This window comes from Salmo trutta, chromosome 5 (genome assembly GCF_901001165.1).
Source record: "Salmo trutta chromosome 5, fSalTru1.1, whole genome shotgun sequence".
Taxonomy (NCBI): Eukaryota; Metazoa; Chordata; class Actinopteri; order Salmoniformes; family Salmonidae; genus Salmo; species Salmo trutta.
Window position 1 is genome coordinate 46,270,639 of NC_042961.1, and position 23,207 is coordinate 46,293,845.

The window sequence follows — 23,207 nt, forward strand, 5'->3', positions numbered from 1 at the left end:
AAACTGCTATTGTTGCATGTGCTAGATTCTCCCGTTTCATATGTGCTATTTCAATCGCAGCTTTGAGTTTGAAAGACATAGGAAATCATGCCTTTGACTGGTTAGGCCAGAAAATGGGACACTTCGCTCCCTATGCAAAATGTGGCATCTGAAACCTAACATTTCAAATCAGCTCAGGTGGAGAGGAGAGAGATGAGACTCGGGACTCTACGACGTTCACAGAGCGCTTTATACACACAAATGTTAGTCGGGACCAGTCCAGAACCGCTCAAAGTCCCCCAAATAGGGTACTTAATGTCTTTTAACGTCAATTTATTTAAAAAGGCGTAAACTTTTTTATCTGCATATGTTGTAGTTTAGTCCCTATTTTCCATCATTAAGGTATTTGTTTTGCCCGTCATCGGGTGAGACATTTTTTTAGCTGATAAATGTACTAAGATGGTTGGAGATCCACACATCCTCCATAGGAAACGTACTGAAAACATAGAAATATAGATAACTTAAATGGTCATGTCCATTCTATTGACATTCAGCGGTGAGTGAACCGGCGGTCATCTTTGCGCTAGTAATTAAAAGTTAAAATGTCAATTAAATGTCAATGGTGTACCAGCTAAATTGCAGTGGTCTGAAGGGATAGGTCTACTCTATTAATTATACTATTGAAATGACACCCACCCTGTATTCAAGAGATTGTTTTGCGTCTCAACCGGTGGCGGGCACAGCACAACCTCAGATGATTTGAAAAAGGGTCCAAGCTACAACATATGCGAATATGAAAACAAAGATGAGTTTACTAGTTTTAAGATAATTAACAGATTAGTTTTAAAATTAAAATGTAATTTCTTTGGGGGGGGGCGAAGAAAATATACAATTGTTTGACGACGCTGTTTTGTAAGCTTTTAAATGATATCAAACTCAAACGTTTATCTTTTCCAGTGATGAAGACATGGATGTGTCATGATATGATGGGGTCAACTTAGCACCTTTTATCTCCTGAATCTTTTAGCAAACCTGCGTGGAAAGTTTGGTTTTAATCAAAAGGCATGCTATCAAAAAGGGATTGAATTCATATGGTTTACCCTACTCCTACTCAAAGATGCTTGATAAATACAGGTCCTGGTTTATGTTACATACACTGCACATCTGTTGTGACACATAAAAAAACGGTCAATCTTACCAGCACGAGGAGCCGTGTTAGTGGTCTTAATGGTTATTACTGTTTTCTCAGCGTATGACTGAGAGGCCAGTTTGGTACGAGTTGTATACTTGTTTTATGGGGCAGTGACCTTATTTAGCAACATACTTTTTCCTCACTTAAGGTAACCCCATTGTCCATCAAGTCATTCAAGGTCAAGCAAATATTTCACAAAGAACATTGACATAGACACCGATATACTGTAGCTTTTTACCTACACTGTTTTCATTGAAGTATTTATATACAGTGCATTCAGAAAGTATTCAGACCCCTTGACTTTTTCCACATTTCGTTACGTTACAGCTTTATTATAAAATTGATTTTAATTAATGCTTTCCCTAATCAATCTACACACTCCATAATGATGAGCGAAAATGGGTGTCTTGAAATTTTAGCAAATGTATTATTTAATTTGTATAAATGTATATAAACTTAATTCTTCTACTTTGCGAGGCATTGAAAAACCTCCCTGGTCTTTGTGATTGAATATGTGTTTAAAATTCACTGCTCGACTGAGGGACCTTAAATTATTGTATGAGTGGGGTACAGAGATGAGGTAGTCATTCAAAAATCATGTTAAACTCTATTATTGCACACAGAGTGAGTCCATGCAACTCATTACTCCATAACTTATTTAGGCTTGCCATAACAAAGGGTTGAATAATTATTGACTCAAGATATTTCAGCTTTTTATTTAATACTTTGGCGTTATGTGATATTGTGTGTAGGCCAGTGACACATCTCCATTTAATCCATTTTAAATTCAGGATGTTACACAACAATGTGGAAAAAGTCAAGGGGTGTGAATACTTTCTGAAGGCACTGTATTTTTTTTTTAAATGCACTCTTAGTTTTATAGTACATAATTGACATGTTTGCATTTTAAATATATGACTCATGGATGGATACAACAGCAATATGTGATTTTTGTTGATTCTCACTCAGGCAATAAATAAGTTGATTTAGTGTTTATAGTTATTGCAGCTATAGTATATGCTCATCAAGGGGGTAATATAAGATATGTATTTTGGCTTGGTGTTGAACTTCCCATATACATCAAAACTTGAGAGTAAATTCTTCATCTAAGCACGAGGTAGGATAGAGATTATGACGACTGACGAGCGAGAACTATCCACCACTGAAATGAAAAGGGAGCTTACCATGCCAAGTGGATGACCAAGTAGTGTCATCGTTGGCCATGCGTGACCTTAAACTCATTATGTGAGTTGTAATCAACATTTTTACTCCTGTACTTATTTATCCTTGGCACAACAAATGGGATGAATACTTATTGACTGTTGGAGCTCGGATCTTAAGAATTTCACTGTACCCTGCAATTATGCATGTGACTAATAAATGAATAAGTCAACGGCATCATGACCTTTACCCAGTACCAGGATATTTTTGCCAAAAACCTGGCTCCCTCTGCCAGGACGCTAAAACTTGGTCGCAATTTCACAGTGACCCCAAGCAAGCGCACATAAAAATCCAAATTGTTAATTTACCACACATTCAATATTTTAATTGCCATCTCAGTATCCGGACTTGGACCCCATTGAAAACCTGTGGTTTGAAGTAAAGAGGGCAGTCTATGAGCACAGACCAAAGGATAAACGGGATCTGGAAAGATACTGAATGGAGGAATGGTCTAAGATCCCTCCCAATGTGTTCTTCAATATCATAAAATATTTTAGGATAACGGCACAGAGGCTTTTTCTATCAAGGGGAGGGCCCACGAAGTGTTGGAAATAAAATTGCCAATTTGTAGGGTTACCTATCCCACACAGTGTCAGATAAGCTTTTTTTGCCTTCAATAATATTTGTAGAAGGGCCAATTAGGATTCTGGCTGATGTAGACATCTACTGAGCTGGTATTTAACCCCCAAATACTATTCTTAATGAAATAGTGTATGTGGGAGTGATTGAAGCAGGCATGACATGGTAATATCATATTTAGCATGCTCCCATCAGATAACATTGAGGATCGGGTTGCATTTTTTTTGCTGCTCATATTGTATGAATGCATAGGCTCATTCCACTCTAATGAAAACATATTTGGGAGAAACTGTTGAGCTACCTGGACTAATTATAGTTGGTGACGTACAGTACATTTACTCCAATCGTTTTCATACCCATATAGGCCTAGCTACCCACGTTTTTAAACAGGTGTTGTATATGATAACCCAAATCATGTTGACTAGTAAACCTCGGAAGCTTGGAAAAGTAGCACTCCCGTGGAGTAAATTAGTTATATTTATAAAATATAGCTGTCGAAGTGTGTTTTGAGGGTTTTGAACCGTTAGCATTCAAAGCAATACATTACTTTTTCGATTTATGCATGTAGTGGATTTTTGTCTGAACAAATTTTTGTTCAATCATGGAGCTTGTGGGAATCACGCTTTACAAGCCCATGGTATGCAAACGAGCGGTTGGTCGCGTATCCAAATATGTGAAAGGGTTTGCCGTACCTAATTACTGATGGATCCTGGGACGTATTCAGAGTGAGAAGCAGTGCAGCGAGAAATTGAATGGTGATCATAGTTTCATAGTACCAACTGATTTCAGTATCATCCGATGGAAAAAGCAGGGTCGCAGACTAGTGTGTTGACTGCTTGGCATACTGAAGTTATAGGACTCGTCAACTTCTCTAAACAGTTCAGGGAAATATATTGACACTCTCACAATGTTAAATCGCGCACGCAGCGAGAGTTCTAACCACCCAACTTGTTCACTAAGCATAATCGTGGTATTTGGGCTGATATCACTAAGTCATGCCATTGCATTATATACTTTTCCATGTCAGGAATCCTGTAGGACAGGCTTCACAGCTACTGGGAGTGCAGGCTTTTGTTTCGGCCCTACTGTAACACACCAAATAATCCACCTGTTGTTCCATCTGGGGTGTGTGTTGGTGTTGGGCTGGAACAAGCCTGCACATCAGGTAGCTCTGCTGGAGCCTGAGGTGGTTGGAGTCCCCTGCTGTTGGATCTATGAAGCTGAATATATGCAAGGCATCTCTAAGCACACTTTGATCTAACCACACACACACACACACATCCACACAAAAAGCCGGCAGGTGCATTGTGGGGGATAATGCTGTTTTGATACTGAAGAGAGCAGGTGTGTGGAAGCCTAATTGTCGAACAGTCAACTCTACTGTTCTTAATATCTCAATACTTGTCAGCCATGAAGAGGTTATCACTGTCAGGTAAGCTGAAGGTGTTTGACAGTAAAGGCCCTGAAATTCAAATGCAAATGATAAGCTAGTCAACTAGCAAGTTTGTTAGCAGCTAGCTAGATTTCAGGGCCATAACCAGGGTTTGAGTTTCAGTGAGGTCCGTAAGGGGGGGAAATGAGTTGAAGCTTATTTCTATACAATTAAAAACTTTAAGAAGCGATTTGGAGAACAGCAAAAATATACAAAAATGCCCCCAGCCATTATCACCTTGGCTGCTTTAGGTTCATTCACCTCATTCGATCTGCAGACACAGGCTATTGGCTATACAAGTGTAATGTTATACCCTTGAAAGGGGGTAAATATAAGAAATGATTCACACTGAAGCATCAGCGACTGTTCAGTCAGTTTTAATAATGGAGTGCATAAAATCGTCAAACCTTTACATAGACTTCTCTTCTCAATTAGTGTTCACATTTGTATTCCTAGGCATTACTAATCAAGCTCCGCACCAACAACATCAATGGAGCACACAAATGATCTATTTATCACATTCGCATGATTTATTCGAATATTACTTATGATTCTGTATTAATCAGTGTTTTCCATTAGCGTCAGCTAATCAGCCGGTTGAACACTAATTTTCAGCCGGCTACTTTTTCCACTTCATATTAACTAGGTATACTTTTCATTTCAAACGTTTCAATTCGCTAGTCCGCCGAGCCGTCTCCTGCTAGAATGAACAAAATGCATATTCTAGTGATCTATTGATAGGATAGATGCCTGTCAGTCACAAAGGGAGGGATGACCGTGTAACGCAGCCTGCGGTCTGTCCCTCCCTCCCACTACAATGTTTGTGTGTTGTGGACATATTGAGGCTTGTGAATTTGCATGTCTCATGTAATGTAAGTGGTAACGATGAGTCGAAATCCAATAGGGAATCAACTAAATGTATAAAAAAAAATGCATTCAATTGCCCAAGTTTTATCATAGGACATGAACAGAATGCATCAGTGATTCTTATTTCCTGCAACTTTCTGAAGAGGCAATGAGAATGCCCGTCTGTGTGTGTGCGCATAGCACTTGTCTACCACTTTGTGTGCCATTAGCGATGACGCTAATTAAAACAGTATTCTGGTAGATGGAAAGACTTTCCCAAAAATCTTCTCAATGAAATGTTAAATACAAAGTAACCTATGCTTACCTGGCAGAATGATATCATAATTATTTTCATCAATCCAGTGTTTTATTTTTTATTCTTCACTCTACTATTCACATGCGCTACAAAAACACAGCTAAACAACAGCCTCTTGCTAGGCGGCACATTAATTAAAGGGTAACTACACCCAAAAATACAAATGTTGTGGACTAACAACAGGGATGGGCAACTGGTGGCCTGAGGGCCACCCTTTTGAAGGCCCTCAGATCAATCCCCCCCACCTTTAAATGTTTAAAGTTCTCTTACTTAGAAAGTTGTCCTGGTCATATATGTATAGGCCTAGACTATATCCAACTAACAATACACTGAATTCCTAAATGTTCAGTCATTTAAAATTTGAAGTCATGTCTTTCTACACAATACCTCAACAAATGTTTCCAATCTGGGAGGTAAAGAGGTGCTGTGAGAAGGTGGAGTTAGCCGTTTTAGAGAGTGGTGAATTTGCGCTGCTGAAAAGGCAAATACAGGAGGCAAATCTGGGGGATGCAGGCGACACATTGCAAAAAAATGACTGTTCATGATTCCTTTAGTTTGCAAAGAGGCAGGCGTGAATCAATGGATACATATCATGAATTTATAAGTCCAAAAATGTATGTAGCAACTGCTAATTTCCCCTTTAAGGGACTGAAATGGAATTGATGAGCAAGTAGTCTGTTAGCTAATGTACTTACTAGTTATGATTTAGCAAGGAAACATTTGCATGGCACCATCTAGGTAGTTTATTTTAACCGATACATAAAAATCACCTTTCCAACACTGTTTTATTTGTAAAAAAAAAATATATATATATATATATATATATATATATATATATATATATATATATATATATATATATATATATATATATATATATATATATATATATTCTAAAATCAAAGACAAAAGGTGTTCGATGATGAGTCTGGATGAGGGTTTGTGAAGAGAGAACACTAGATATTGCTTTTGCTTGGATCAATACTATCCATTACAACTGAAGGGTAAGCTATCCCTGTAGCTACATGTTCCCTAGAACTCATCTGAACTGAATCAGGGACCTTTTTTACATTTGCTCAAAACGAGGCCAGCCAAATGATTTACAGTACCTTTTTGGTTTCTCCCACATATTATATATGTTTCCACTGTCTTTGCATCTTGTCTTTTTAATGAGTGCATTGTTAGTCAACATGGGATACCCACCATCACATTCTCACACACACACACACACACACACACACACACACACACACACACACACACACACACACACACACACACACACACACACTTCCTCCTCCTCCTATCGTCATCCACCTTATTTTCCCCTTTGTTTTAACCAGATAGACCGTGGAAAAACAGTTAATTAAAACCGTCAGGACCCATCTAGGCCCTTTGGCACTGGCGGAATGCTAAAATAACAGCAAAACAACACTGATGAAAAAGTTTGCAGTCTGAGAATCTGAGTCCGTAATGAAGTGGTTTAATTGAAGTGGATTTAACCGGCATCATTGCAGTGAGTTTGGAAGCCTCGTCTAAAGGGAGTTCCCTTAAAACTGAACAAGTACTTTTCAAAAGCCTGCCACTGTAAAGTATCACAAGGCTCCTCTGAATACAAGAGGAGTTGGCAACCAAGTGTAGGTTTTCAACTGAGTCTGTCTTGTACTTTTTCTGATTGAACCCGGTCCAGCCCCTTACTCATCAATATGTATTTTCAGATGTGTTCTTCAGTGGCTTGCTTTTCCTACTTACGCATGATTGTGATCACAAGACTTCTAAAAGCATGTAATGTGCTTAATGTAATGAGTTAATTCCAAGTAACACTCATGTTAGTAGCTGCGTTCATGTTCTTTTCATAGTGAGACGTGAATATGAAAATTGAGAAACACTTTCGGACATTTTTTGTTGTTGACACACACACACACACACACACAGAGATGTAGAGTGAAAGTGACACTTATGTCCATGGTGATTGGCGGTCTAGATTTGTCATTGTCCCTTGTCAGTAGCAGAGGCCCCTGTCATTCTGGTGACTAGCCTCGTGTATTTTTCTGACAGTTTGGGTAAAAAAACAAAATAAAAAGGACACTGCTGAAGACGACAACTGAGGAATCAGTGATAGGGAATCCCCTCGAATCCTTCATCTTTGTTCATGTTGCCAGCGATCTTTCTTTTCATCTTGTTTTTTTTGTCCATTTTTGAGGAGAATGTCTCCAACTAGTTAGGTCCTGTTGGAAGTATATGAAATGGAATGTTTCTTATTGGACAAATACAGGTTGTCCCTCTGTTTTCTTCCGTTTGGTGCATAACGAACATGGCCCTTGCCTGGTAGCATGTTGACATTACACTTTCTTCACTGTGCATCACCCAGTTCAGGGACCTACATTTCAGGCTTCAAATTTCCTGTATCAATCGTATCCTGCCTGAGATCTTATTTTTCTTACCTCCCCCAGTAGAAAAATAAAAATGATTAACTCATATGCAAGGTCTCTCTGTATTACCACATAATGGGATGCCATTCCACATTAGCTCATGCACAGGCCTTAAACCCTGTCTACAAAACTAATGAGTTATGGTCTAGACCAGTTGCCCTCACTAGACCACCATTGTTTGGGTTCAGCACAGGCTCTGCATTATCCTCAATACAGCCCATGCACATACAGTTTAAGTCTGAAGTTTACGTACACTTAGGTTGGAGTCATAAACTCATTTTTCAACCACTCCACAAATTTCTTGTTAACAAACTATAGTTTTGGCAAGTTGGGTAGGACATCTACTTTGTGCATGACACAAGTAATTTTTCCAACAATTGTTTACAGGCAGATTATTTCACTTATAATTCACTGTATCACAATTCCAGTGGGTCAGAACTTAACATACACTAAGTTGACAGTGCCTTTAAACAGCTTGGAAAATTCCAGAAAATGACGTCATGGCTTTAAAAGCTTCTGATAGGCTAATTGACATCATTTGAGTCAATTGGAGGTGTATAGTGGGGGAAAAAAGTATTTGATCCCCTGCTGATTTTGTAAATGGGCAAACGTACAAAGAAATTATCTGTCTATAACTTTAATGGTAGGTTTATTTGAACAGTGAGAGACAGAATAACAACAAAAAAAATCCAGAAAAACGCATGTCAAAAATGTTATAAAATGATTTGCATTTTAATGAGGGAAATAAGTATTTGACCCCTCTGCAAAACATGACTTAGTACTTGGTGGCAAAACCCTTGTTGGCAATCACAGAGGTCAGACGTTTCTTGTAGTTGGCCACCAGGTTTGCACACATCTCAGGAGGGATTTTGTCCCACTCCTCTGCAGATCTTCTCCAAGTCATTAAGGTGTTGAGGCTGACGTTTGGAAACTCGAACCTTCAGCTCCCTCCACAGATTTTCTATGGGATTAAGGCCTGGAGACTGGCTAGGCCACTCCAGGACCTTAATGTGCTTCTTCTTGAGCCACTCCTTTGTTGCCTTGGCCGTGTGTTTTGGGTCATTGTCATGCTGGAATTCCCATCCACGACCCATTTTCAATGCCCTGGCTGAGGGAAGGAGGTTCTCACCCAAGATTTGATGGTACATGGCCCCGTCCATTGTCCCTTTGATGCGGTGAAGTTGTCCTGTCCCCTTAGCAGAAAAACACCCCCAAAGCATAATGTTTCCACCTCCATGTTTGACGGTGGAGATGGTGTTCTTGGGGTCATAGGCAGCATTCCTCCTCTTCCAAATACGGTGAGTTGAGTTGATGCCAAAGAGCTCCATTTTGGTCTCATCTGACCACAACACTTTCACCAGTTGTCCTCTGAGTCATTCAGATGTTCATTGGCAAACTTCAGACGGGCATGCATATGTATTCTTGAGCAGGGGGACCTTGCGGGCCCTGCAGGATTTCAGTCCTTCACGGCGTAGTGTGTTACCAATTGTTTTCTTGGTGACTATGGTCCCAGCTGCCTTGAGATCATTGACAAGATCCTCCCGTGTAGTTCTGGGCTGATTCCTCACCGTTCTCATGATCAATACAACTCCACGAGGTGAGATCTTGCATGGAGCCCCAGGCCGAGGGATATTGACAGTTCTTTTGTGTTTCTTCCGTTTGCAAATAATCGCACCAAATGTTGTCACCTTCTCACCAAGGTGCTTGGCGATGGTCTTGTAGCCCATTCCAGCCATTCCAGCCTTCCAGCCTACAATCTTGTCCCTGACATCCTTGGAGAGCTCTTTGGTCTTGGCCATGGTGGAGAGTTTGGAATCTGATTGATTGATTGCTTCTGTGGAAAGGTGTCTTTTTTTACAGGTAACAAGCTGCGGTTAGGAGCACTCCCTTTAAGAGTGTCCTCCTAATCTCAGCTCGTTACCTGTATAAAAGACACCTGGGAGCCAGAAATCTTTCTGATTGAGAGGGGGTCAAATACTTATTTCCCTCAATAAAATGCTAATCAATTTATAACATTTTTGACATGCGTTTTTCTGTATACTTTTGTTGTTATTCTGTCTCTCACTGTTCAAATAAACCTACCATTAAAATTATAGACTGATCCTTTCTTTGTCAGTGGGCAAACGTACAAAAGCAGCAGGGGATCAAATACTTTTTCCCCCCACTGTACCTGTGGATGTATTTCAAGGCCTACTTTCAAACTCAGTGGCTCTTTGTTTGACATCATGGGGAAAATAAAAAGAAATCTGCCAAGACCTCAGAAAAAAAGATTGTAGACCTCCACAAGTCTGGTTCATCCTTGGAAGCAATTTCCAAATGCCTGAAGGTACCACGTTCATCTGTACAAACAATAGTACGCAAGTATAAACACCATGGGACCACGCAGCCATCATACCGCTCAGGAAGGAGACACGTTCTGTCTCCTAGAGATGAACCTACTTTGGTGCGAAAAGTGCAAATCAATCCCAGAACAACAGCAAAGGACCTTGTGAAGATGCTGGAGGAAACAGGTTCAAAAGTATCTATATTCACAGTAAAATGAGTCCTATACCGACATAACCTGAAAGGCTGCTCAGCAAGGAAGAAGCCACTGCTCCAAAACCGCCATTAAAAAGCCAGACTACGGTTTGCAACTGCACATGGGGACAAAGATCATACTTTTTGGAGAAATCTGGTCCGTTGAAACAAAAATAGAACTGTTTGGCCATAATGACCATCGATATGTTTGGAGGAAAAAGGGGGGAGGCTTGCAAGCCGAAGAACATCATCCCAACCGTGAAGCATGGGGGTGGAAGCATCATGTTGTGGGGGTCCTTTGCTCCAGGAGGGACTGGTGAACTTCACAAAATAGATGGCATCATGAGGATGGAAAATGATGTGGATATATTGAAGCAACATCTCACAACATCAGTCAGGAAGTTAAAGCTTGGTCGCAAATGGGTCTTCCAAATAGACAATGACCCTAAGCATACTTCCAAAGTTGTTGCAAAATGGCTTAAGGACAACAAAGTCAAGGTATTGGAGTGGCCATCACAAAGCCCTGACCTCAATCCTATAGAAAATGTGTGGGCAGAACTGAAAAAGTGTGTGCAAACAAGGAGGCCTACAATCCTGACTCAGTTACACCAGCTCTGTCAGGAGGAATGGGCCAAAATTCACCCAACTTACTGTGGGAAGCTTGTGGAAGGCTACCAGAAACGTTTGACCTATGTTAACAATTTAAAGGCAATGCTATTTAAACTTCTGAGTTCAACTGTACATTTGCAGATTGTTGCCAACTTCTACAAAGTAGGAGGTATAGCCACAGACAAAACACCAACTTTTTATGTAGGCACATTTTTTACTGTCATAGATTCAAGATGGTAGCATTATTTTATGGGGAGTTCAATGTGTTTTTCAGGGAGTTTTAATGTGCTTGGGCAATTTAATGTGCTTGGGCAATTCCAGTCCTCGGGGGCCTGATTGGTGTCACAGTTAAGCCCCAGCTAACACACCTGACTCCAATAATCACCTAATCATGATCTTCAGTTTAGAATGCAATTTGATTAATCAGCAATCAGGCCCCCGAGGACTGGAGTTGCCCACACCTGTGACTAGGGCATACATCTACTGATAAGTACAGTACAATGACCTATAACCCTATATTAATGCCCTCTACAAATTCCCTTTGTATGGAATGGGTCACTCTTGATGGGCTGCACCCCTCTCTGTTTTTTAACTCCAATATCTGTCCCCGAAATCGGATTATTCTTCATATAGTTTGGATTTTGGGAGAGATTATGAGTTCCTGCTACATTCGATCTGAAAATGTCATGCTACAAAGGAATGCAGATTATCAAGAAAGAGAGAGCGCAACCAGAGGAGATAGCATGGATGGGAATTGAGATTGAGTACAGGAAGGATGGAAGTACGGAATAAAGCCATTCTGGTTTGCCTGGTTGTGTGCTCTGCTCTCTAAACTATGATTGCTCTTTCACCTTTAGAAGTCAGTCGAGCCAATTTTGTCTTTGGAAACCGACATGGTTTCAGACATTGAAAGAATGTAGATTAAGAGCAGCATAACGGCTTAATCTGCAACAATAATACGATTTTAGAAGGTATAAACATTGTCTGTGCTCTTTGGATTAAATAGACCTAGATTATAATTTGGTATTATATTTTGTAATAGCAGATACAGTAGATTAAATGATAATACATCATTTAATATTCACTAAATCTGTTTTAACCTTGATATTTTTAATGACGCATTTGATCCTGATATTCTTCTGAATCCTATCAAACTATACATCATCAAATGGTGAATAGCAGAAGATGTGCGTATGATATTCTCTAACTTGTCACAATTGACATGCTACCTTTGTTTGACAAGTCCTAATCAACACACAGTATTTCCTGTTCATGACCAACACGTTGTATGCTAACAGGCAATAGCTTCATCCTGATGTCACCCGCCAGGTTCACAAGTTCACTAGTGACTGCACTCCCATGCACTTACCACAGGTCAAATGGTCACTGCGACTCCATGCTGCTCAATACAGTTGCATGGGAGGCCATTTTGTTTTCTGTTGATGGGAAAAGGCAGCTAGACCACAATGGCCATTTGTGAAGCACTGTACTACACATTCTCCGCCGCCGACAAATCTCAAACTGTGAAGATACTGCTCACACCCAAAGGAAAGGAAAATATGTCACACTCTTTTCCGGTAGCAATTATCGTCAGCTGTCCAAAAATGCACTCAGAGACTGACTGGAATCATTTTTGGTGGTGAGAGGGTACTATACTCTCTGTGGGAGTAACTGTGGCTGGTTGACACAACATGGTCAAACAACAGTCAATCCAAAAGTATCTGTTATAGTGTTGTACGGTTGAGCACTCCCTTACACTGTCATGTTAAGCAACTAGCTGTATCTCAATGAAGGCAGCCCCCCTGCACCTCTCTGATTCAGAGGGGTTGGGTTAAATGCTGAAGACACATTTCAGTTGAAGGCATTCAGTTGTACAACTGACAAGGTATCTCCCTTTCATTGGCTGACAGTTGGAAGAATACGTGACTCGTAGCCTGAGAGGCTGTTAAAGTCTTTACTGTACAAACTAAAAGGTCATCTTATTTCACAAGACATTGCCTTGTAGGGAATATTCCTTGACACTTTGTCTTTGGACATCAGATAAGATTCACAACTTGAATTAAACTATTCATTTAGTACTTTCTATAACTTAAATACGATGCTCTCTCTCTCTTTCTCTTTTGCACGTTCTTTTCAGGATAGGCTTTGAGAACTGTAAAACCGGACCATAACAGGACTGCAGTGCAGCGGAAGGAACTTAACAGACGGAGTGCTCGCTTTGGGCTCACCAGGGAAGGCCTGACCCCTCCATTGGGCGGATTGACAGCCAGGCGGAGGGGCCATGTGGTCTGCACGCCTGCTCCTCTTCGCCAGCCTGTTTGCGCCAGCAGCTCTGGGTAAGCCTGGGACGCCGTTGCCCCATTTCATGTGACTGTTTGTTTCAGTGTCTGTCTCACTATTTATATTTGCTAAACATTTTTCCCAAGTTACATGCTTTTCTGATATGTCTCCTTCCCTCTCTCCTCTGATCCCTATGTATCCTTCTGTGTCTGGCTTTCTTTCCATCTCCTTTTACCTCTCTCTTTCTCTCTCTTTTACCGCTCTTTCTCTCTCTTTTACCTCTCTCTTTTACCTCTCTCTTTTACCTCTCTCTTTTACCTCTCTTTTACCTCTCTCTTTCTCTCTCTTTTACCTCTCTCTTTCTCTCTCTTTTACCTCTCTCTCTTTCTCTCTCTTTTACCTCTCTCTCTTTCTCTCTTTTACCTCTCTCTCTTTCTCTCTTTTACCTCTTTTACCTCTCTTTCTCTCTTTTACCTCTCTCTTTTACCTCTCTCTTTCTCTCTTTTACCTCTCTCTTTCTCTCTTTTACCTCTCTTTCTCTCTCTTTTACCTCTCTCTTTCTCTCTCGTTTACCTCTCTCCTTATCTCTTTTACCTCTCTCTTTATCTCTCTCTTTTACCTCTCTTTCTCTCTTTTAACGCTCTCTTTATCTCCCTTTTACCTCTCTTTCTCTTTTACCTCTCTCCTTATCTCTTTTACCTCTCTTTATCTCTCTCTTTTACCTCTTTCTCTTTTACCTCTCTCTTTTAACGCTCTCTTTATCTCTCTCTTTTACCTCTCTTTCTCTTTTACCTCTCTCCTTATCTCTCTCTTTCTCCTCTCTTTCTCTCTTTTACCTCTCTCATTATCTCTCTTTATCTGTCCCTCTATCTGTTTCTCTTCCCAGATCCCTATGTATCTTTTAGTCTGTCTGACTTTATCTCCCTGTTTTTCTCACTCTCTGGACAATATAAATGTAATTTAACAAAGCTTTGGCATACTGCGCGTAGGAAAGATAGTAAAATGTGTGCGAAAGAAAGAAATGACCAATACACTGGTCTCCTCATTATTGAGATCACTTCGCAGGCATTTCTTTTATCCCTCTGAACAAATTGCAATCACCTCAGATTTGACCGTTTTCTCCTGTTGGCTTCTGACAATTGTTTCAGTGGAAAGTAAATTAAGTAATTTAAATTCAGCTTAAACTAGGGTTTGGGAACGGGGGGAGGCATTATGCCATGGTCCATAAACATGCTAATTTGCTACGGTGAAACCATTAACGGGAGATTCAAAGCAAATTGAATTGCTTTGGTGCCTTATCTTTGGGCTGGGCTGCAGCGCGCTTTTAGAGGCACGCTAATCAAAACTAGCTCTCCAGCATAGTTTGTTTTGCAAAAATGTTAATTGGGAGTGGAGTCACGTGACTTCGACGTGTCACACACCTGTCTGTGTATTGCTCTATTGATCCGAAGGGAATAGAGGCATTATGAAGCCGCTAATTTACTGCCGACCTGACAAGAGAGCCCGGAAGATAAACTGTGTTGGACAATAGGTTGCATATTAAAAGCTGCGACTGCTGTGATGCCATAATTCTCTCTCCACATTGGAAAATAGAGATACAGATACACAAAGTATAACTCCACAGTATTTTTTTTTATCAAGGCCAAGGTAGGAGAATCGTATTCTTTTGTTATCCTCGAATTGGCTTAGTGTTTATTCTTTGAGGTGGGGAAAAGATCATGCATTACTAGATGCTGTCAGCAGACTAGTCCCTGATGTTTAGGAATGCTTATATTTAGGGCCTGGTTTTAATGCTCGCGTAGGGTTTCTTTTCTCTCCACAGTCTCTCTTCCTACCCCAGGGGGGTGATGGAGATGGGTACTCTGGGGGGCACTGCCCTACTTTGGGATGGTAATCCAGTTACGGTCCCCTGTCGACCCCCCCCCCCCCCACACACACACACACACACACACTCCCAGTATGTTCCGACCTAGCCCATAAATATGCTCCAATCACACCCACATACTATCTGCTTACCCAAATAGCACCCTATTCCCTAACTGATACACTACTTTTGACCAGAGCTCTACCATTTGGGACGCAACCACGGCCTCCTCTGCTCACAGCTGCCTCCAGTGTGTGTGAGAATATTGTTCAGCTGGGAGCTATAGAAGGTAATTGACCATCCTGGCAGTTATGCCCGAGGCTTTCTACAGACATACACCCACACATATCTCATACACTGTAGGCCTATTCATGGTACACACGCTATCTGACTCACTCACACAGTTCCATCTACAAGGTATTTACAACTCTCACCATCTGCATGTTGTATGGTAATTCGGAACGCTCCCCGCAGCCAAAGTGAAATGTCACCTGAGGAAATCCCAGCATCCCCAGCCACGGCTATCCATCAGAAATATGATAATGCTAATCCGATCCCATTGGATCCATACAAACCCCATCAAAAATGGTTTTGTGTCAATTTCGACGTGTCCAAGCCAGACATCCCTTAATTAATCTCCTTTTGCCAGGGCATTCAGTGCTGTACACCAGGGCATCCCTGCATTTTCCTAATTAATTAAACAAATTACTTTCCGCACTCCATTTTGAAATGGGAAACTTCAACAGAGCCTACTCGGGCATGTTCAGCTTTGTTGTGAATATGAAGCATTCGTGAAGCGTGTAATGTGATAGGTCTGCTCTGAGCGAGTGGGCTTACTGTCGGTGTAGAACGTCTATTGGTATCTGAATTGTACGAGTTCACACTAGTAGTTGTTTTAGTTCTCCCTTTTCCTGTATCCCCGAGAACGTGATGCGAATGTCAACAAAAAGAACAAAGACAGCGCTAGCATCTTATGCCAAAGAGAATTGAAGGTCATTAGATTTAAAGTTGGAAGTGAACTTTACTTTGACTATAATTGGTATGTAAGTGCTAAGAGCAAGAGTGTAACACTGCATGTTTTAAGGAAATACTTGGACTCCTTTGGGGTTTCTGTAAGTGACTTTCAAGACTTTTACCTGATTGTGTTATTTTTTTTTTTACACAATGAATACGATATGAGCTGCAGTTCCAGCACATTGGTATTCATGGACACAAATAACTTGGTGTATTGCTCTCAACACTTTACTATAACTATTATTTTCAATGATTATTATTTTGAAATTGCACAGATGGTCAAATTTGCGTCTCAGTACACCAGAGTTTCCTTCAGGTTGACAAAACAGTTGTCAATTGGATACCAGCTTAATCCATATCTCTGTTTACTGAATGGAATGTTCTTTTGCTGTGTTAGTCTTTCTGGTTCCTTTCACCTATTGTCAACTCACAGGTGTCTCATTTCAAATAATTATTCATTTTTGGATAAACTAAATATGCATAATCCTGGTCTCTTTGTACTGTATTCTAATTACATTTTCAAAATGTTGTAATTCCGCCAATATATCAAATCAATTTTTTTTTGTCACATGCGCCCGAAATGCTTACTTACAAGCCCTTAACCAACAATGCAGTTCAAGAAATAGAGTTTAGAAAATATTTGAAAGTAAAAAATAAAATAGAGGCTATATACAGGGGGTACCGATACCGAGTCAATGTGTGGGGGTACAGGTTAGTCGAGGTAATTTGTCCATGTAGATTGGGGTAAAGAGACTATGCATAGATAATAAACAGCGAGTAGCAGCAGTGTAAAAACATTGGTGGGTGGGTGTCAATGTAAATTGTCCGGGTGGCCATTTGATTAATTGTTCAGCAGTCTTGTGGCTTGAGGGTAGAAGCTGTTAAGGAGCCTATTGGACCTAGATTTTGCGCGCCGGTACCGCTTGCCGTGCGGTAGCAGAGAGAACAGTCTGACTTGGGTAACTGGAGTCTTTGACAATTTTTTTGGGCCTTCCTCTGACACCGCCTAGTAAATAGGTCCTGGATGACAGGAAACTTGGCCCCAGTGATGTACTGGGCCATTAGCTCTACCCTCTGTAGCGCCTTAGTCGGATGCCGAGCAGTTGCCATACCAGGTGGTGATGCAACCGGTCAGGATGCTCTCGACGGTGCAGCTGTATACTTTTTTTGAGGATCTGGGTGCCCATGCCAAATCTTTTCAGTCTCCTGAGGGGGAAAAGGTGTTGTCGTGCCCTCTTCACGACTGTCTTGGTGTGTTTGGACCATGATAGTTTGTCGGTGATGTGGACACCAAGGAACTTGATACTCTTGATCCGCTCTACAACGGCCCCGTTGATGTGAATGGGAGTGTGTTCACCCCTCCTTTTCCTGTAGTCCACGATCATCTCCTTTGTTTTGCTCACATTAAGGGAGAGGTTGTTGTCCTGGCACCACACTGCCAGGTCGCTGACCTCCTCCCTATAGGCTGTCTCATCGTTGTTGGTGATCAGGCCTACCATTTCATCAGCAAACCTAATGATGGTATTGGATTTGTGCATGGCCAAGCAGTTGTGGGTGAACAGGGAGTACAGGAGGGGATTAAGCATGCACCCCTGATGGGCCCCCGTGTTGAGAATCAGGGTGGCAGATGTGTTGTTGCCTACCCTTACCACCTGGGGGTGGCCCATCAGGAAGTCCAGGATCTAGTTGCAGAGGGAGGTGTTTAGTCCCAGGGTCCTTAGATCATTGATGAGCTTTGAGGGCAGTATGGTGTTGAACACTGAGCTGTAGTCAATGAACAGCATTCTCCCATAGGTGTTCCTTTTGTCCAGGTGGGAAAGGGCAGTGTGGAGTGCAATTTGAAATTGCATCATCTGTGGATCTGTTGGTGTGGGTCTAGTGTTTCCGGGATGATGGTGTTGTGAGCCATCACCAGCCTTTCAAAGCCCCATGGCCTTGTGAATGTTGACTTGTTTAAAGGTCTTGCTCACATCGGGAACATCTGGTATTCTCATGCATTTAGCTCATCTGGTAGGCTTGCGTCACTGGGCTGCTCGCGGCTTGTTTCCCCTTTGTAGTTCGTAATAGTTTGCAAGCCCTGCCACATCCAACGAGCGTCAGAGCCGGTGTAGTAGGATTCAATCCTTGTTCTGTATTGATGCTTTTCCTGTTTGATGGTTTGTCTGAGGGCATAGCGGAATTTCTTATAAGCGTCTGGAGTAGTGGCCCGCTTCTTGAAAGCGGCAGCGTTAGTCTTTAACTCGGTGCGGATGTTGCCTGTAATCCAAGGCTTCTGGTTGGGATCTGTACGTATGTTCACTGTGGGGACGACTTCATCAATGCACTTATTGATGAAGCCAGTGACTGAGGTGGTATACTCCTCAATGCCATTGGATGAATCCAGGAACATATTTTAGACTGTGCTAGAAAAACAGTCCTGTAGCATAGCATCCGCGTCATCTGTACACTTCAGTATTGAGCGAGTCACTGGTACTTCCTGCTTTTAGTTTTTGCATGTAAGCAGGAATAGGAGGATATAATTATGGTCAGATTTGCCAAATGGATGGTGAGGGAGAGCTTTGTATGCTTCTCTGTGTGTGTGGAGTAAAGGTGGTCTAGAGTTTTTTTTTTCTCTGATTACACAAGCTGGTAGAAATGAGGTAAAATGTATTTAAATTTACCTGCATTAAAGTCCCCGACCACTAGGAGTGCCGCTTCTGGGTGAGCATTTTCTTGTTTGCTTATGGCCTTATACAGCTTGTTGAGTGAGGTTTTAGTGCCTGCATCGGTTTGTGGTGGTAAATAGATAGCTACGAAAAATAAATACATAGCTACGAAAAATATAGATACACACTCTTGGTAGATAGTGTGGTTTACAGTTTATCATGAGGTACTCTACCTCAGGTGAGCAATACCTCAAGACTGTGTTAATATTAGACATCGCGCACCAGCTGTTAGCGATAAATAGACACACACCACCACCCCTCGTCTTACCAGATGTAGCTGTTCTGTCCTGCCGATGCACGGATAACCCAGACAACTGTATATTATCTGTGTCGTCGTTCTGCCACGACTCGGTGAAACATATGATATTACAGTTTTTAATGTCCCGTTGGTATGATAGTCTCAAGCCCGAGATCATCCAGTTTATTTTCCAGAAGCGGGTGACCGACTCGCCGACAAATTCTCACAAGGCACCCCGATCTCCGCCCTCTGTATATCCATCTTCATGCAAATGACAAGGATTTGGGCCTGGTCTCAGAGAAGCATTATATCCTTCGTGTTGGACTCATTAAAGAAAAAATCTTCTTCCAGTTCAAGGTGAGTAATCGCTGTTCTGATATCCTGAAGCTTTTTTTGATCATAAGAGATGGTAGCACCAACATTATGGACAAAGTAGCACAGTTGGTTAGGTGCCCATAAAACGCCAGCAATTCCCTCCGGTGCCATTTTCTAACTGCCTGGCATTTTGGTATCAGGCTCAGGAGACGTTTTTTCTTGTCTACCATACCTAAATGATGAGTAGGAGCCATTACCTGGTTCCTACTCATCCTTGAGTGTTAAGGGGCTTTCATGTTCTCGTGGCGTCCATCGTGTGCCTCCGCCATTCCCAAAATGCTGTCAGAGCTCAGAACCCGCGTGAAACAAATGACGGTAACATTAAGCAATGCCGGGCATTTGAGCTCGCAGGGTTAACCCCCCCCCCCCCAAATGAATTAAGAATCCTCCTATTGCGGCCCCCCCTGCATAATTCGGTAAGCATCGGGTGATGCCATTTAACATGGCTTGTGGTGGATGGAATAGCGTTTAATGAGGACGGATATTGACAGCAGGGTCAAGTGGCGGAGGATGTTGATTTACATTAGGTGGAGTAATGTGTGCCTGTGGCGCCTGGCGGACTGGGCAGATAAATATTACAGAGTGATCCTTCAAACGAGCACAAGGCACAAAAAGGCTCCTCTACAGGGTTTCCTGCCCAAACCACCAGGGGTTGGGTGAAAATTGGCAAGTGAGCAGGTAGGCGGGGACAAACATACGCCAAGTAGAGACAATGCATTGAGAGCGAGAGAGCGTGTCACTTTATCAATTTGCATAATGAAGTATTTAGCTCGGCAGATAGATCTGTGTATCAACCACACGCCAGATGCTTAAGCCAATACTAGCAACAGCATGAAGCTATAAAACACTGACAACCCTTTACTTATCTGGCTGATTTGCATGCAATGGAAAGGCTAGGATAGGATACTGTTGGTGTTACGATCAAACAGGAGAAGCCTGATATTCATACCGCTCATAGTTATACAAATCTCCCAAAGCTTTATATGATTGGCCCTGTAAACTCTTCCGGCGCCACACACCATATTCACACACAGGCACGATGTGGGTGGGGAAAAAAGGCAAGGCTGTCCTCTATCCCCTTTCCTGACTATATGTCACCACGGCAACAACGATTTATATCCACCTCTGATGGTCATACAGTATGCTTGCCTAATTACGGGGATTATCTGCAGTTAGACACTTCTCATGCAAATTGGATATGGGGTTAGACCTTATGCACTTTGCATGGGCTTTTTCATTTGAATCTCGATGAATCTGGTTTCATAAGAGCATGCCGTTCAAACAAAGAATGGGCTACTGTAGATTGGGAACTTTTTTTTCTTTTTTACAGATGTGCATTTTTACTTCCTGGGTCCAATATAGATATTAGCCAATCATCATTGATTGGTTTGTTGTGTTGTGGTGTTGTTTAGAGACATGGGACACATGTCTCATGTTTCAAAATGAAGCAGTTTAAGCGCCAACGTGATACAACTGCTATGATGGCCTGCTGAACAGGTTCCCCTATGTCCACTGAGAACGAAGGAACATCAACTCAAGCACGCAATAACTTGTCCTTGGCCTATTTGTTTTAAGGGTGTGCTTTTTTCCGTCCAAGTGTCGACCGAACATCATAATTTGACCATATCAAGCGAAATTGCCACAAAAGGCACACAGGTACATTACGATTCCACATTTAGCATATCATTAATCAAATCCTTGCCATTGTTCTACAGTATATGTGAGCTTTGATTTGAGTCCGGTATTGTTAGCTGGTTGTATTATCCCACCTGGTTGTATTATCCCAATTGGTCCACTGAAGAGGACAATGATAATGTCTTCCTAATGGCGCTCAGAGGACAATGCTGACCAATCAGTCAATCCAAACTGCTTTCCCCAGCTCTCTCATTTTTACATGGCACTTTACCACTTCACCACCGAGGGAGAATTTGAGCTTTTTTTTCTTCAAAACCGAGAATACAAGGTATATAATTACATTTGCTTGAAACTAAAGTTCAAAGCGGGGGAAAAAAGAACGGTGGTCCAATTACGAAGTGAGACGCTTATACGATCTCTCCGTCTCTCTCCCTACCTCTCTCTCTTTCTCACCCTCTTTCACCCCCACCATCTCGCTCTCCTTTCTTTCCTCTCTCTCTACTCTTAGCTTAGTAGAAAGCAATGGGTGAATCAATATATGAAGTATTGTAAAGTCGGCATTGGGACCGAAGACTGGGATCAAATGTTACAGTGAGACAGATTAGCCCCTGTAGACCCTTGATGATAAGAGAATGAGAGAGAGGGAGGGATACTGGAGATGGCCTTCAATGTGGCACAGTAGCCTTGGAGGGAATTCAATACAACCCATTGACAAAAGAAGGGCTGTATTACAGAGAGAAGCTGCGGCCTCCTTTGGGAAGCTGGCCTGCCCGTTCTATTTCCTTATTAATTGTGCTCGAGGAAAAAAGGGAGAGGGAGGAGAGCGACAGATATACACAGCCTTCTCTCAAAGGAGGCCCTTCTCCCTCCACATTTTGTTTGAAACAATGTCAGGGTCAAGCCGATTTGAGGCTATCTTTGTACTCCTTGAATGGAAGAGTGGTATCTTGAAGGGGATCTAAGAAAGACACAAACTTCCTCGACATCACACACTCCCCCATAACCCCCGTCCCCTCAGTCTTTGAGGTCACATCTTGCCCTCAATCCCATACGGAGTTGTCAGGCCCCTGGAGAGATTGTCAATTTAGTCATTGATGGATCCCCCTGTGAAGTCACCTCCCACTTTCCTCCCCTAAGTCCACCCAGGGCACATCTTAAGGCTTTTAGCTGCATGTTTGTTGGAGGTGGGAGACGTGATAGGAACGAACGCTTTCCTCCCCCACCGACCCTCATCTCCCACCTTTTACTGCACACACCTGGTTACAGTACAGTACACGTCAAGGAAGATAAGACGACAATAAATGAAGTGCTTGGACGTCCGGTATCTTTCTTAAGGCATCATATTTATGTATTTACTTTGGAGATGTTCCTGAGGAAGTTTAAGGTCAGTTGTAGTCGTTTTACATATTTTTGTGTGTGCTATATTTGATGTATAACAACCTCCCTCTTACTGCATCCTCAGAAAATCATCTTGGCCCGTCTTTGTCCTTGTCAATAATAAACGGATTCATTAGGATCTAAAGGCTAAACTGAACCGAGATCAGTACTACTACTCTGAGAAGCTTGATAAATATAGCCCCTGTATTATGTTGTCTCTTGAATGTCAGGGTAGTCCAAACTGAGAGAAGTCAATAGTTAAGAGCTGGCTTTTAGGGGTTCTGTCATTTATTTTCACCCTGGAAAACCACTGAGATTTCCCTGGAGATAGATGTGACATGGGGGGATCCCACAAAAGACTGACTGTGTCAAGTGAGAAACATTGCAGGTGCACATTCCCCAGTGTCGCCCCCCCCCTCTCTCTCGCTCTCACACACACACACACACACACACACCGATCACTGGCCCTTGTTCAGTGGCATAGGGGACTTGAAGGGGATCCTTTTTCACCGTGATAATGCAGTCCTTTCTGCTTCGTGACATGGGCTGGAGAGAGCAGTGGAAACGGTAGAGAAGGATGTCACTCTGCAGTGCAG

At 41.9% G+C, this 23,207-nt stretch overlaps 1 protein-coding gene across 14 annotated transcripts in view; it reads left to right on the forward strand.

The window, feature by feature from the left end:
* LOC115194263 (adhesion G protein-coupled receptor L3-like) overlaps positions 1-23,207 on the forward strand; it is a 302,955-nt gene that overhangs the window by 87,367 nt on the left and 192,381 nt on the right. For 13 of the 14 annotated variants that reach the window (XM_029753843.1, XM_029753842.1, XM_029753847.1 and 10 more), the window contains one exon: positions 13,261-13,459. In XM_029753843.1, coding sequence (XP_029609703.1) covers positions 13,405-13,459 — 55 coding nt within the window. In that variant the 5' untranslated portion in view covers positions 13,261-13,404. The remainder of the gene's footprint in view (positions 1-13,260; positions 13,460-23,207) is intronic. The other variant, XM_029753844.1, reaches the window with a different exon arrangement.